This window comes from Elaeis guineensis, chromosome 5, assembly GCF_000442705.2.
Source record: "Elaeis guineensis isolate ETL-2024a chromosome 5, EG11, whole genome shotgun sequence".
In the NCBI taxonomy this organism is placed as follows: domain Eukaryota; kingdom Viridiplantae; phylum Streptophyta; class Magnoliopsida; order Arecales; family Arecaceae; genus Elaeis; species Elaeis guineensis.
The window spans coordinates 915,513-930,549 of NC_025997.2; the positions used below are offsets into that span (position 1 = coordinate 915,513).

At 39.4% G+C, this 15,037-nt stretch overlaps 1 protein-coding gene across 9 annotated transcripts; it reads right to left on the minus strand.

Moving 5' to 3' along the window:
• Window positions 1–79: 79 nt before the first annotated feature.
• On the minus strand, window positions 80–8,742 carry LOC105032601 (guanylyl cyclase 1). Of its 9 annotated transcripts, none has more exons than XM_073257077.1 (11): window positions 8,467–8,742; window positions 8,033–8,070; window positions 7,849–7,929; window positions 7,644–7,768; window positions 6,530–6,641; window positions 4,665–4,739; window positions 4,431–4,519; window positions 3,941–4,002; window positions 2,723–2,795; window positions 1,119–1,194; window positions 80–307 (listed from the first exon to the last, which is right to left on the minus strand). In XM_073257077.1, exons 3-11 carry the CDS (start codon window positions 7,927–7,929, stop codon window positions 254–256), a joined length of 747 nt encoding a protein of 248 aa, XP_073113178.1. In that variant the 5' UTR covers window positions 8,033–8,070; window positions 8,467–8,742; the 3' UTR covers window positions 80–253. The 9 variants fall into 9 exon arrangements, with proteins under 9 accessions (XP_073113178.1, XP_029116895.1, XP_010905388.1 ...); XM_029261062.2 differs by having other exon boundaries at window positions 8,033–8,088; window positions 8,467–8,741; XM_010907086.4 differs by lacking the exon at window positions 8,467–8,742 and adding an exon at window positions 8,279–8,431 and having other exon boundaries at window positions 8,033–8,088.
• Window positions 8,743–15,037: the final 6,295 nt, after the last annotated feature.

Here is a 15,037-nt window from a genome sequence, read left to right on the forward strand (position 1 = left end):
GCTCAGAAAGAAAAGGAGGAAAAAGAGAAAAGCTTGCAACAATTGTAACGGGATGAGAAAAGAAAAAACAGTTTCCAGCTGCATAATAACCCCTTTTTTCATTGGACTTTTCATATATGCTTTGCTATCATTTTAAAATACTAATGTAAGTATTGAATAACAAGATCATATACAAATGATACGTGAAAGATGAGAAACAACACTTGGAAGCAACCCAACTGATCCTGCAAAGAATGATAATAATAAAATGTGGTTATATCAGGAGCTTGGACGAGAACTTGTTACCATCTTTCCCATTTAAGGAGACCTGCATTTGACAACAAAAGCCCCAAAAAATCACATTCTGTTTGCATAACTGATCATTTGAACTCAGGAGAGGGTTAGTGAACACATGCAGGATCTCCTAATAGTGGTTAGTGCACGTCTGCCAGCAAGCTCCCTAATCAGCTTCATCCCTCAAACTAGGGTATAGCTTGTTATTTCTAGCTGAATATTATCTATCATCCTTGTATATACTGTTGCAGCGAGAAAATTGGGAAATATTTCTATATAAGCCCCGAGTCATGCTGATAGATCTTTACACATCAATGCAAAGGAAACGTGAGCTGTATGTATTTTTATATGGTCAATTACAGAGTTAATAACGACCACACAACCTACCACTTCTAACTTGATCATTAGTTATCTGAACGATCAATTTAACTGGCAACAAGCCTATCATACGTGCAGGGTTGTCTATATGTGTTTTCGTGTGCCATTTAACTCGTAGTCAGTCTCATCGTGCATACAAGGGATAAGGTTTCATGGCATGGTTACAGTCACCTGAGAAATACTGTAGCAGGCAGGGAAATTTAAGTGTGATAAATATCAATTCTGCATTAATCAAACAAATGGTCATGATGACTCATCTATATACAATCACCAACTAGGAAATCATGGGTGCAAATATTTATGCATGCAATCACAAAGTTCCTAATAACTAAACAACCTACCATAACTAGCAAGTCAACATGTGAAATGAACCAGCTTACTTATAGATCAGATCATAGAACATCGCAAAGATAAATTGAAACAAATCTGACATATCTGATTCTAAGTACTTAGAAGGTGGTTATTACCAGAAGAATATCCTCATCCGTGCCAAAGGACTTGCGTGCTTCATCAAGGCACTGCATAGAAACTCTCTCATACTTCCTGCAGAATTACAACAGCCAATTGAAAAGTGGATGAATCATTTCCTGCCTGGAACACAAAAATAGACATAAAAATAGAGCAAGCCCACACTTGTGTAATATACAACTGCAAGAGGGACAAAGGATTCTAATGTATAAAAGTTAAAAGATTCCAGAGACACAACAAAGAAAAATATATATCTGGATGAAAGGTCTGAGAAGACAATATAAAGGAAACTTGGAAGAATGGAGCAGGCTAGGCAAGAGGCAAGCAAATTGTAACATGTCTGAAGAGGATTGTTATCAGATTTTGTCATCCAGGTCTTTAGATGAGGGTTATGGAACAAAATATACAAAGACAACATAAGATAGAACAGTATGGATCTGACCTTTCTCTAAATGTATGGCTATTGCTACAAACAAGAACTACCTCATTCCATTACAAAAGCAACAAGTGGAGTTGTTCCTCTAAATATAATTAACTGAAGCATTCTGTACACTAGGCTCTCAAGTTGCTAGCACTCACACAGAAGTTCAACCTATGAAGAGTCTCCATATCTTGGTAGATTAGTGGGGAAGAATTCAAAATCAATTTGCACATACCTCCCAAACTTCAGAGAAACTAATAATAAAACTCCATCATTTAAAACTTCTCTGCAAGGCCTTTAGTTTGTGGACATTATCCCAAACAGACTATAGTTTTCTCATGTCACAGAAAGAGAACAGATCCATTGACAAATCAAAGAGCAGATATCAAGTTGCCCAGCTACTATGCCATAAGGATAAGCAGCGCTACCCTGACTAATGAAAAGAGGCTGAAAAATTTAAAAAGAAGAAGAAAAGAATAGTGGTAATTTCATCTTCCCTCCACAACTCCTTGCAAAGTGATTCTAATGTTGTTATGTCCGGAAGTGATAAACCTTAACTTCAGGTACAAAAACAAGATACTTAACTCTCTTTTCAGTAATTATAAATCAAATCGTATGGGCCTAAATGCCATAGATAACCCCAAAGTACACTTCAAAAATTCGAAAGAGATGCATTTACTACAGTGTAGATATCCAATTTTAACACAATCATTACCATCACTACCAAGCCTTGTCCCAACTATTTGGCATCAGCTGTATGAATCTTTACCAACCATTTCTATTAAGGGAGACCTTGGGTGTCATTGCAAGATTTTCTATACCTTTTCACAACTTCCATTCATGATAGTTACTCATTACGAACATAGATAATGATATATGTCTAGATGCATATATTAAAGACTGAGAGGGACAGAAATGCATAAAGATTGAATTTAGATAATGACTAGCGATGAATTATTAGCAATGCTTTCAAAGAGCAGCAAGCATTAAAGCAGCATGCATACCAGCCACATTATTAAAAGCTTTAGTATTTAACAGCGACAGGCAAAAACGTTATGCCTAAGTAGCATAGAGGTGCTATAGCATTATTTACATACTATATTATGGTTAAGAAAAAGCAAATCATATAAATGTGAAACTTCCCCTACTTTAGTTCAAATAAAGGAATTTATATTAGAATACCTAGAACTGGCAGGATCTCTTATTTCAAATTCATCAGAATCTGCATCATAGCCACATATTACAACATAGTGCCCTGACAAAACCATCAAATTCAATTAGATCAACTAGTAGATGATCCATATATAAGAAAAGAAATCAATTTGCATGAAATAATTGAAGAAAAAAGGGAGCTTACAATTTCTACAACACAGTAATACATAAAGGGAGCATAGGTCAATTTGATTAAATATTAAATCATCCACACAAAGAAAAGATGGTTCAGTTCAATACTGTTCGAGTGGCAAGACCAAACAAGGAAAGACCTGTTTATTTTCTAGGTGACAAGAGCAACTGGTGTGGAATCTTAAAACTGAGGCGATCAAGCAAGGAAAGTGATGGGATTGAGTTATTTAAGGACAGATAGTTTGCTACTCATGCATAGAATTATTAACAGGTGCTAAAACCTATTCCATGGAAAGTGTCGTGGTGATGGCTCTCAACCTATTGAAACCTTCCATAAAGCCAAATCTCACTTCTGAGGTGGAGTTCAACAAGGTTAAGAGGCTATAGAGATGGCATCTCTATGTGGCTTCATTATGGAATTAAATCAATTTATGGCTGATTGAAGGCACTTAACCATAATTCTGACATCAACAGTTTGTTCTTACCAGCTAAAATCAGCAGGTGATAAAAAGGGTGATATCCATAATGACAAATATTAGAATTAGCCAACGGACTTCATGAATTTAACAAAATGGAAAGATAACAAACACCCTCTCCTTACAATAATGGCTGCTTCATTCAACAGGCCTTGCACAGTGATTTTCATTTTCACCTTCAAAGGAACCCTCTTCCATCATTTCTGCTACTTTTTTGATTCATGGCTTTTCACACTATTACGTTGTACCTCACTCAAAGTTTTCAAAACAAACCACAGAAATATTACTTCTTGGATTTCCAATATGCAAAGAAATCCTTACACATGCAGGGCTTGTTAACTAAAGTTTTCAAAAAATTCGCTGTGCTAAAATAGCCATAAGATAACCTCCCCAATACAATAATAATCCCAAGGACTCATCGAAACAATGTGAAAAATAAAAGTAACAATGTTTCACAATTCAAAAATATCACAGCATAGGACTTGTCAGAAACTGAAAGCACAAAATAAAAATCAGTATCCAATTATAAATGAAGGTGAGCACCATAGAAATATATACAAACAGGAGAAAATCTTCTCACCCATATAATCGGAGCTTCGACCATACCATTCTGGCACATGTACATCTTTCAGCCAAGTCCGACTGCACTACCAATATTAGCATTATCAAGCATATTTGTAAAAGAAACAAAAATGACATTTATAGATTAATGCATTCTGCTCAATGCAATAATGCCGGCCATTCATGTTTACTAACTAGATTCTTGCAGGTAAAGTCCACAAAAAGTAAAGATACCCGGAAACCCCCATGAACCACCACCAACAACCATCTCTCTCTCTCTCTCTCTCTCTCTCTCTCTCTCTCTGCTTTTGTGTTTGGGGGTAGAGAGAAGGGAGGATGCCCAGGGAAAAGTAATGCTAGGGCCTGGGAAAAGAAAAGCAAAGATATCTGCAATGCAAATTTGATAATCTACAACATGGTACTAAGCTAGGCATTTTGATTTCTAAAAAAGAGAACCTTTTCTGTTATTGACTATATTATAGGAAGAAGCATTACAAAAAATTCCTTACCGTAGCTTCATCTTGTCAACTAAAGCAACAGCAATGCACTGGCCAGATAATATTAGGACAGAGATATCTTTTCCACTGATGGATCTGCACTGTGAAACACTATATATTTGTTAAACTAATACAAGAGACTAATAACTGGTTAACCAACAACTTTTCATCTGACAACTTTTTCAGCCTTGAAAATAGACCCATCATTGAAACAAGGCAGCAAGTAGTAATGTGAAGAACATATACTTGTACGCTAATTCCAGCTTCAAGTGCTTTTTTAAATAGTCCATCCACTCTTCCTACATCATCTTGCAGTTGCTCCTGCACATGTTCCAAAGTTTTATATGTTGCTGATAGATCAGAAGATTTTTGTATGTATTGTCAAAATATAATAGACATGCATAGCAATGCAAAAAAGAAAAGAATATTCAAATGATGCGAGATAAGCTTTGAGAGAAGTCAAATATCCGAAGTTTGCAACAAAAAAAAATCATGATATCCTTATTTTTTGAGGCAAGTAATATGAGGCACTCAATATGTAAGTAAGACAATAAACTTATATGTGTCATGATGAACCAGACAGCAGCCCAGCAGCCGCAACTGGGTTCCTCCGAATGGAGGTTCCATGGACGAAACTTGGGAGTTGTTTTCCCAATTAGTTAGATATGCATCATTCCACAAGGTGGATCTTCCTTCCCTCAACACCACTGCCTGTCCCCCCACCCCCAACAACAAAAAAAAAAAAAAAAAAAAACGGAAAACAATGTATCATATTACAAAATTCAATCATGGCACTGGTTATCTCAGATTCTCAATTGCTTGGAAAATTTAGAGTAAAATATAGAATATGGACAATTGTTTTCATAGCGCTCATGACTAAATGCTTTAAAAATCCAATGATCTCAAAGGGTCCATATGTTCTTTCATAATCAAACATCCCAAGAAGTAAAAAAAGATTAAATCTGATTGTGCCAAAAATTAAAAAAGTGCATAATTAAACAAAAAACACAGGACATATATAGAGTATATTTTGACTTAATGTGAGATGAAGAAGATAAAGCAAAGGTTGTCAAAGCACTCATTCAAACCACAATCTGCACTCTATCAATGTCTGCAAGAGTTTGAGCATTCTAACTTCAAATTATCATCATCAGAGTCAATACCCACACAACATTATGGAATACATTGAAGATATGATACTCTGCAACATCTGCAGTTAAAAGTGTCCTGTTGATGTACTTGGACAATGTTGTCAACCACCACGTTAAACATATATTTATCCTTTAAGTTACCCATATGATTTCAAGAAATGTGTTCAGTAGTTGCAGTGTCAATGGCATTCTTGAGTTTAAGGTGAAAGTTTTCAGTCACGAGGGGGCAGATCATTTTAGTAAATTATATGACCTCGCATGATGTCTTTTTTCAAGCAAATAACTATATTAACACAAAGCAAAGTCTAGATCGGAGGAACAACCAGAATTCCCAGTTTTGTCATCAAGCAGTGCCATCAATCTAACTGAAAGGCCCTTGTGAACTTCAAGAAGTTGACTTCAAAATCAAATGCATAATTACATTGAAGCTTCTATGTTCAAATTATGGCCCTTCCAGTAGGAATGGGTCCAAATTACACCACTGAATACTGCCCTGGATAGATAAGTGGAGGGGACATATTTTCATAAAATCACTCCTAACAGGTAACAGGATCAAAACTAATACCAGATGATGAGGGAAGAAGAAACCCAACCTCAGAGAAAAAATCACCTCCCAAACCCACCCAAAAAAAAAAAGAAGGGGGAAAGGAAAATTTCTTCCCTACAACAATTGGAGAAAAAACACAAGCACCAAATATGATGAAGATGTCAGCAACATGAAGGAAAAAAACAAAGGTCCGGTAGACAAAAAGAACAACATATTCAAAAGGGGGACAAGAATCAAGATATATAGAAATGTTATTGAACAGATGAAAATAGTCGAGCAAGCCTGACTAAAAAGAAAAAAAAAAAAAAAAGAGAAAAAAGGATCGTGCATCATTTCCTTAGAAATAATAATGAGAAGGTCAAATAAGCACAAGGAATATAAATCTGTTCATAATAAAATGACTAAGAACTTACCCTGTAGAAGGATTCTGCTGAAAATTCTGGATTTACTCCTAGAGTGACAGTGAAGAAAGAAAAACTAACTGAAAACTCATGTAGCAAGTATGCCAGATCAACAGTCCAAATACTGCAAAAGAGGAGCAAAGGCATGAATGAACTAAAGAACGACACTCATTTAGAAATGCATAAATGGATAACATGATACTAATGCATGTCTAGCTAAATCAACATACATTTTTCTGATAGGAATTACTGAAGGACAGGATAAGCACCTAAACAGAAAACCTGCATATTTGGTGTTCTTAAATGAACTATAACCTTTGAAAAAATTTAGCCACAAGCAATGACTGCATTGATTTGGAAATAGAGCATCACATGTTTGTGTATTGGGTGCCTAGATGAGAATTGGAAAGCTTTGGAATTTTAAAGATGTCAAACTGGAAATTTCTAATGTATGCTTCTTTTTCAGAAGTCATGGACTCACTCTCTAAACTAATGCATGATCTTTCCCACTGCTTGAGAAATAGTCTTGTTAAATTGTCACTGAAAATGACACTGTTATTGCTACCACTAGCTCTTAATAGGAGTTCCTTTAGCAAATGTCATTTTATCAAGGATTTAGGAGTCCAGTCTACAAGCCAGAGATTGATATAGCGGATCCCTGTACAGTTGTATGTCTCGGTTTTACTGAACCAAGCCCGAACCATCCCATATCCTGCCTATCATGGCATATCAGACACATTATTGCTTGGTGCATATTTTTTCTGTAATATTTTTAATCGAGGCATTTCGACCCGATACCATCCCCCTATCATGTGTACCCTAAAGGTCCATGTATGTCCTATATTCTGGTATTTAAATCATTGCCTCTTATAAATGGGAACATGGACGAGAAAAGATTCTAAGTAACAGAAGCAGCTGAGTATTGAAATTCTGTCAAGCCGTCATACCAGCAGCATAGAAAAGAATGCGTATTCCATAAGAATCCACAATTTCATGTTCATTCTTTTAGGTTTCTTAAGGCCAGCAGTTAATAATAGAATCAACAAACTAGCTGGAATATCATTTTGAAGCAAAATACATTAGGCATCTTCTTTTTATCTCGAAGGATTGGGCATACAAAGCTCACCTTGTCGTACAGCAAAGCTTCTCGAGATCATGAATGTTGTAATGGTCGATTCCCAGAGTCTTTAAAACCATTAAAACACAGGCAAGGCCACAATCCCAATTGAATAGCTGCCGAACATGAGGAACCTAGAAGCCCACGATCATCAGAACGGGGAATTTAGCTAACAGGTAATGAGAAGCAAAGTAGGTCACCAAAGGAAACTCACATCCACAGAGTGAGAACGACGGTTGAGAGGAACTAGATCTTTGGAAGAGAAGAGGTCTCCTTGGCCTCCTCCTTTGATCATCTTCAACAATTTGTCAGCAATGAGGCATAGACGCCACATAAACAAAGAATCAGTTCCAAATCAATAATTGCACGACATTATATAGTTTGCTGAATGGCCAGACCTCCTCCTCCTCCTCAATCGCGAAAATTCTGCCATTTCCTGCAGAGCTTCTCTTCCCTGAGTCAATTCCAAGGCCTCATGAAATCAATGAAATAATCTTGGTAAAAGAACGTGTTATCGAAATCAATACAGGAAATCATTCCAGATGCGTTTTTTAAACAAATGCTCAGCATCGTATTTGTCGAGGGAGATGGGAATCTTTTTCAAGAGCAGGGGGAAAAAGGAAAAAGATCTCCATTGATAGTACCTCGACAAGTCGAGGGTGTTTATTTGCAAACTATCTGCAATTGATCATGGATCGTGAGTATGCGTTGTTGGAAAAGATGGCAAAGAGGAGAGGGATCGCACGGCTCGTGGAGGAGGAAGACAAAAGAACAGCGGATAACAAAGAAAGGAAAGCAATAAAAGCGCAAACAGAAAGGGGTAAGGGAGTGCCTTTTTTCTCTCTTTCTTGCCTGAAAGGTGTCTGCGGAAACGCGCCCGAGAAATCGAATCGACTGCAGGTACGGGTGTCAGCGGAGGTTCCAGAATCCGCTTCAAGGCATCTCCTTTCTCCCCTCCGCACCTATCGGGCGTCAAGCTTCTCGTTTCGGAGAGAACGACCCAGGCTGAGCGAGAGGAACCACGGTAAAAAGAAATAATTAGCCGTACGATAACGCGACTGATAATGGCCGACACACGGGAGGCGGTGTGGCCCAAGCCCGCCGGCTGGTCAGTGGTGCCTCTAAGTACCAAGCGACATGCGGGTTGTACATGAATATTATTATTTATTCAGGTGGAAGAAAATTAGATGGCTATTACATGCAGATAAAATACATCTGCTATTTGATTTTTGATTTTTGCGGCTGTTGCTGCTTATTTTATTGGGATCGAAGAATGAACAATTGGATCTTATATGATGGTATTGAAGTGATTTATAAAATAAATTTAAATTAAAAAATTTTATTTCAATAAAAATTTTCGATGTTCAAATTAAATTTTAAAAAATAAAAAAAATAGCAACGGATTTTGAATCGCTTATCTGGATCTTTGAAATTTTTGTTATTTGAAGAAGAAGGTTGAGAAATGGGCAACTCCGAAAATCTTGAACCATTAATCATGTTATTACGGTATTATAGTCTTCATTCGCTTCTGTAAAATGAGGAGGCTGTTACTAGCAATATATTGAGTGAGAAATTTGAATATCTTTGAAGATCGTATTTGACCTGTTGGTCTTCTTAGATTGAATGAGTAGTATCACTTCATGGTGCATGAGGGTTCTATCTATTAATTGTATGAACTATCAATCAGGAGCTAAGAGTATAGGAGATTTTAGTCTTCATATACTCCCCACATAGGGATACTTATTATTTTTTGACCTTTTCTGCATGATATCACTCAAGTGAAGTCTCAGCTCAGCATGAAGATGGCTAAGTATAGAAACACCTCAGCTTGGATATAGCTCATCTCAGCCTCATATAGCTCAGCTCAGCATGAATATAGCTCATCTCAGCATGAATATGCTGTGGATGCCTCTTCACGGCATACATATGGCTCAGCCACTTCGGAATCTACGTCCCAGATATAAATCCGAGGTATCAAATACTCCAGTAACATTATCTTCCTACTCCTGGTTTGAGAATCAGACAAAAGGAATACTGCTGATATGATGCCTCAGGCCTAGGGACATCCATCCATGCATTCTATTAAAATATTTTTGCTCTGCTCAGCATTTTTGCTTTGCTCTTCATATGAATGGTATTTTTGCTCTGCTCTTCACACGAGCGGCATTTTTGTTCCGCTCTTCATATGAGCAGCATTTTTGCTCTGCTCTTTATACGAGCGGCATTTTTGCTCTACTCATCTTGTGAGTAGTATTTTTGCTCCGCTCTTCACACGAGCGACATTTTTGCTCTACTCTTTATAAGAGTGGCATTTTTGCTCTGCCTTTCATACGAGCGGCATTTTTGCTCTGCTTTTCATACGAGCGGCATTTTTGCTCTGCTTATCTTGTGAGCGATATTTTTGTCCTGCTCGGCATTTTTGCTCTACTTACGATTGTAGACTGAGGGTCCTTTCAATTAGCCCTTCGAAAGTCCTTTTAGGTCTTCTTCCACTTCTCACACAACTTGGGCTATGTAGGGGTCTTGTAAGTTAGCCTTGCCACTAAGTCATCGAGGTATTATCATTGATTGTAGATCGAGGGTCTTATAAATTAACCCTCCGAAGGTCCATTTGGATCTCCTTCCACTCGGATTTGACTTCACCTTGGATTTGCAGATTTTTAGCTCGAATCTACAGGTTATACCTCGGATTTGCCTTGACTTCACCTTGGATGGTCGATTTTTACCTTGGATTAGCCTTGACTTCACCTTGGATCTTGTTGCTTGGAGTCTGGCCATCAGGCTGGGTGTCGTGTCCGAGATAGTAAAATTCCCAATGGGTGCTGCCAGCCTAAATGCCGGCCTAGCCGAAGTAGATGCATCTCCCCGTGAAAGGATCGGTGAAGAAGATGGATAATGAGCACCAGGACTTCTTGGCCGAGCCTTTTGGAACACGTCCAGAGTTTCTGTGCACGCGTTCATCCTTTGTCGAGGCCGAGCCCACCAGATCCGAGCCATCGTGAGTGGTTCTGGTACTATTGGAAGCGGAAGGAAGCTGTAGTCGGAGTAGATCCTCTTCTTCACAGGGTTCCCATGCACATGCAAAATCACGTACGTTGGTGACCTCTGTCGGACCTAGGAGGACTGGCACTACGAGCTAGGATGTGCATTCGGGGAGCTCGGATGGCTAGATCCGCCTGCTAACAGCTTCGACACCGAGGATGTGCGGAGAAAGCATGGGGAGTTGTTGGCCTTCTACTTCGGAATGCGCCCATTTCAGCCAGGCCTACCTCGGAGAGGCTCACTCGCGGGCAATATTGGCATCGACAAACGCAAGGATGCATACAAGGAACCTCAGACCCACGGATCCGACAAGGCTCATCACCGTCGGGGGCATCAAACCAGAGTGGAGTGACCCTATGTTCCGAATCTAGGAGACAGGGGAGGTGCACGTGGAGAAGACCTTATGGCCGTGGATTCGATGACCTCGACCGCATGTGAAGATGCATGAGGAAGCTCGAAAAAGCCTCGAAGCCTCAAATCTTGGCTCTAGTGCCGACGGGAGTGCCCGTGTGCTTGGAGGCACAGGGGTGTCATTCGGGGAGCTCGGATGGCTAGATCCGCCTGCTAACAGCTTCGACACCGAGGACGTGCGGAGAAAGCATGGGGAGTTGTTGGCCTTCTACTTCGGATGCGCCCATTTCAGCCAGGCCTGCCTCGGAGAGGCTCACTCGTGGGCAATCTTGGCATCGACGGATGCAAGGATGCATACGAGGAACCTCAGACCCACGGATCCGACAAGGCTCATCAACGTCGGGGGCATCAAACCAAAGTGGAGTGAACCTAGGTTCCGAATCTAGGAGACAGGGGAGGTGCACATGGAGAAGACCTTATGGCTGAGGATTCGATGACCTCGACCGCATGTGAAGATGCATGAGGAAGCTCGAAAAAGCCTCGGAGCCTCAAATCTTGGCTCCAGTGCTGATGGGAGTGCCCGTGTGCTTGGAGCACAGGGGTGTCGGGAGGAACTAGGACCGCCAGTCTTGCCAGCAACATGCGCAATGGCATGGGGGGCTTCGTGGCCCCTAATTCGATAATTTGGGGGCACCGATTCGACGGGTACAGGCATAGGAGAGGTGTCAGGCTCCATCGGAAGGGCTTCGAGTCCTCTTCCTCTTTTCTTCGGCATCACCCAGGTGAATAAGAAGAAATTCCTGAAGGAGGCAAGGAAACAGAGGTCCTTTCATGGCCGGACGGTAGATGGGGTAGGGATCTCGGTTGATCGAGATCTAGATCTAGCCGGTCTGAACATTGAAGCCATGGACGAGGTGGACGGGGGTAGTTGTAGCCAGCAGAGGTACCGAGCAGGATAAGCTCGGATCCGTCCGTGGGTGAGCCCAACACCGGTGAGGGCGGTCGCAGTGGATGGCGCGGGTGCACGGGAGAGGAGCCACAAGGCTGCTGGTGCCGGCCTTGGCACCGGGAGAGGCTGCGCGCACCAAGTCGACCACCCCTCTCTTCTCCCTTTTTTCCCTTTTTTTCTTCCAATCCATAACTCTGGATATTGCGATATACTTTCTTATTTGGAGCCCTCCTAAAATTTAATTTTTTGATTCGAAAATCAAAAAATTTTCATGATCTCATTTTTGTTATTTGAGTGTCGTGATTTTCTTCCCTGTTTAAACCTGCTCAAAAATTTTAAAAATATAAATAAAAATAATTCGAGGATCGAAGAATTTTCATATCTTCTTCCTCATTTTATTTATTTCTCCACCTTTGTTGCAAGTAGGTGGCGAGTATTGCACCATAGAAGTCGGGGTTGACATGGGCGCAGTAGCAAAATGCGTCTCCCACTGCACGTCGTTGTTCCCACCATATCGTTTGGATCGCAGCAATCTAGGTGTATACTCGCTGAACTGGCGCATTGAGCTGATCCGCGCTTATCTCCACGATCGATGGAGCTGGCGGTGCTCATGGTGATGGCGATGTGGGGGTCTTGCAACCGACATAGGCTCCCTCATTTTCAAAAAAGATGTTATTGGAACGTCGTGAAGAAATCTTGCATGGCGCCATCGCATACTCACTTGGCTTTCTAAAAAATGGGCCTGAGCCCTCCTTCATGTAGAGGGCTGATTGTTGTGATACCAATGCATAGTTTTCTCCGACTCCGATGGTAGTTCGAGAGGCGGTAGATCGCCCCGATTGCTTAGTGGTGGTTTTCTTTGGGGCATATTGCGAAAAGTAGGTCCCACCTCTATCTATTGCTATTTGTTTTCGTTGAGGTCCGAAGATGGACGACCAGATCTTACGCGGTAGTGCTAGAGTGACCTGTAAACAAATCCAAATCAAAGATTTTCACTCTGATAAGGATCCTCCGATGCTTAAGTTAGATTTCAGAAAATAAAGGAAGCAGCAATGGGTTCTTTGAGAGGATCGCTTATCTGGATCCTCCGAGCTTTTGTTATTTAAAGAAGAGGGCTGAGAAAATGGGCAACTCTGAAAATCTCGAGCCATTAATCATGCCATTACTGTATTATAGCCCTCATTCACTCCCATAAAGTGAAGAGGCCGTTATTGGCAATATATTGAGTGAAGGATTTGAATATCCTTGAAAATCGGTGTTTGATCTACTGATTTTCTTAAAATTGGATGAGTGATGTCACTCATAGTATATGAGGGTCCTATCTATTAATTGCATAGGCTGTCCATCAAAAGCTGAGAGTATAAGAGAGTTTAGCCTTTATATGCTCTCCAAGTTGGGGTATTTACTATTTTGGCCTCTTCTGCATAGTGTCACCTCAAGTGGAGTCTTAGCTCAGTATGAAGATAGCTAAGTATAGAAACACCTCAGTTTGGATATAGCTCATCTCAGCCTCATATAACTCACCTCAGCATGACTAAAATCCATCTCAGCATGAACATGCTGTGGATGACTCTTTCCAGCATACATATGGCTCAGTCACTTCAGAATCTACGTTTCGGATATAAATCCAAGATATCAAAATATCCCCGTACATGGGTAAATATCATGTTTTGTTTTGAATCTAAGATTTTAAGCCAATGTGCGCATTGCCTGGTGTGTTTTCTTGCCATTTTATCCTATGCGGACAAGGCTGCAAATACATATACTTCTTGTGGAAAAATATATCTGCTATTTGGTTTTTGCGGGTAAATATCATGTTTTGTTTTTGAATCTAAGATTCTAAGCCAATGTGCGCATTGCCCGGTGTGTTTTTTTTGCCATTTTATTTAGTATATGTGGACAAGACTCCAAATACATATACTTCTTGTGGAAAAGTGAATATTTTTTGTTTTAAAAAAGAGTGGATGTAAAAGGGCTAGGCCAAAGGATTCCCGTAGAATGTTAAAAACAAGAAGTTCAGGAGGAAAAACCGGCCAGACGTGATTGTAAGATTTGTTTCTCATAAATAATTAGATAGAAAGAGCAACTGTTGTTTTTCTTTTTTTGGGGTCAAGAATGCGGTATAAAATTATTCCATCATGGATTTGTTTTTTGACGCATAATCAGATTTTCAAATGATAACTAAGAATCATCCACCATGTTTACTTTTGAATCTTGCAATGTAAAATTTTGTATTAAGTCATACCATCTAGCTCAAAAAGTAAATATATTAGTTTTCAAATCAAGTCATGATTTGATGGGTCTTGTTTAAAGGTGTTTGAGTTAGATAGGTAGGTTTTGATCATGCGGGATCATTTTTGAGGACCAAATAAAGTTAATTTAGCAAAGGATTTAATGTCAAATTTAATATGTATGTAGCTTCACCACCTTTCTCGAAGCTTGGTTTAGAGAGAGAAAGAAAAGAGAAACAATCGGCAAAAGAAATTAGACTAATAACTCAAATTCTTTTGTCAAGTTCTGGCACTTCTCATTAATTAGCATGCAAATAGACTCGCCCTACAACCTTGTAGATCAAATATATATTGCTTGAACATAATTATGGAGATATTCCATCAAAAAAAAAATCATATAAATCCTTTGTTTGATCGGAAACCTATTAACATCATTTCTTAGCAACTATGAAGTTCAAAACTTCCACCAGTTTGGTGTTCTTGCCTACATGAACTTTATTAGATATATATATCGTTTGAATATCAGAGGTAAGTATAATGATATAAATTGATTAATAGGATGGTTATTCTTAACACCATTAAAAAATGACTTGATCGGATGTGTATGTGCATTGCGCTGAACAATCGATCCACCTAATATTTTTGTAGTTGCCTACTTGATCGATGATTTGCAAGAAATTAAATATGGTGGTTGATCTTTGTGGAAAGTTGGAACCCTTCCATACCATAGTTATAACATCAAAACAAATACTAATAATGACTTTGATTAATAGATAAAGAAATGATAATATGTATCAGATTTCACAAAAAAATATCCTCAATAAATCGAA

Bases quoted from the DNA above. Each gene is read 5' to 3' on its own strand.
- LOC105032601 (XM_073257076.1), bottom strand. From the start codon at position 7,968: ATGTGGCGTCTATGCCTCATTGCTGACAAATTGTTGAAGATGATCAAA. The intron at 7,769-7,848 runs GTGAGTTTCCTT...GTGGGCTTCTAG, and splicing joins GTCGTTCTCACTCTGTGGAT to GTTCCTCATGTTCGGCAGCT. The intron at 1,195-2,722 runs GTATTCTAATAT...GTAATTCTGCAG, and splicing joins AGAGATCCTGCCAGTTCTAG to GAAGTATGAGAGAGTTTCTA.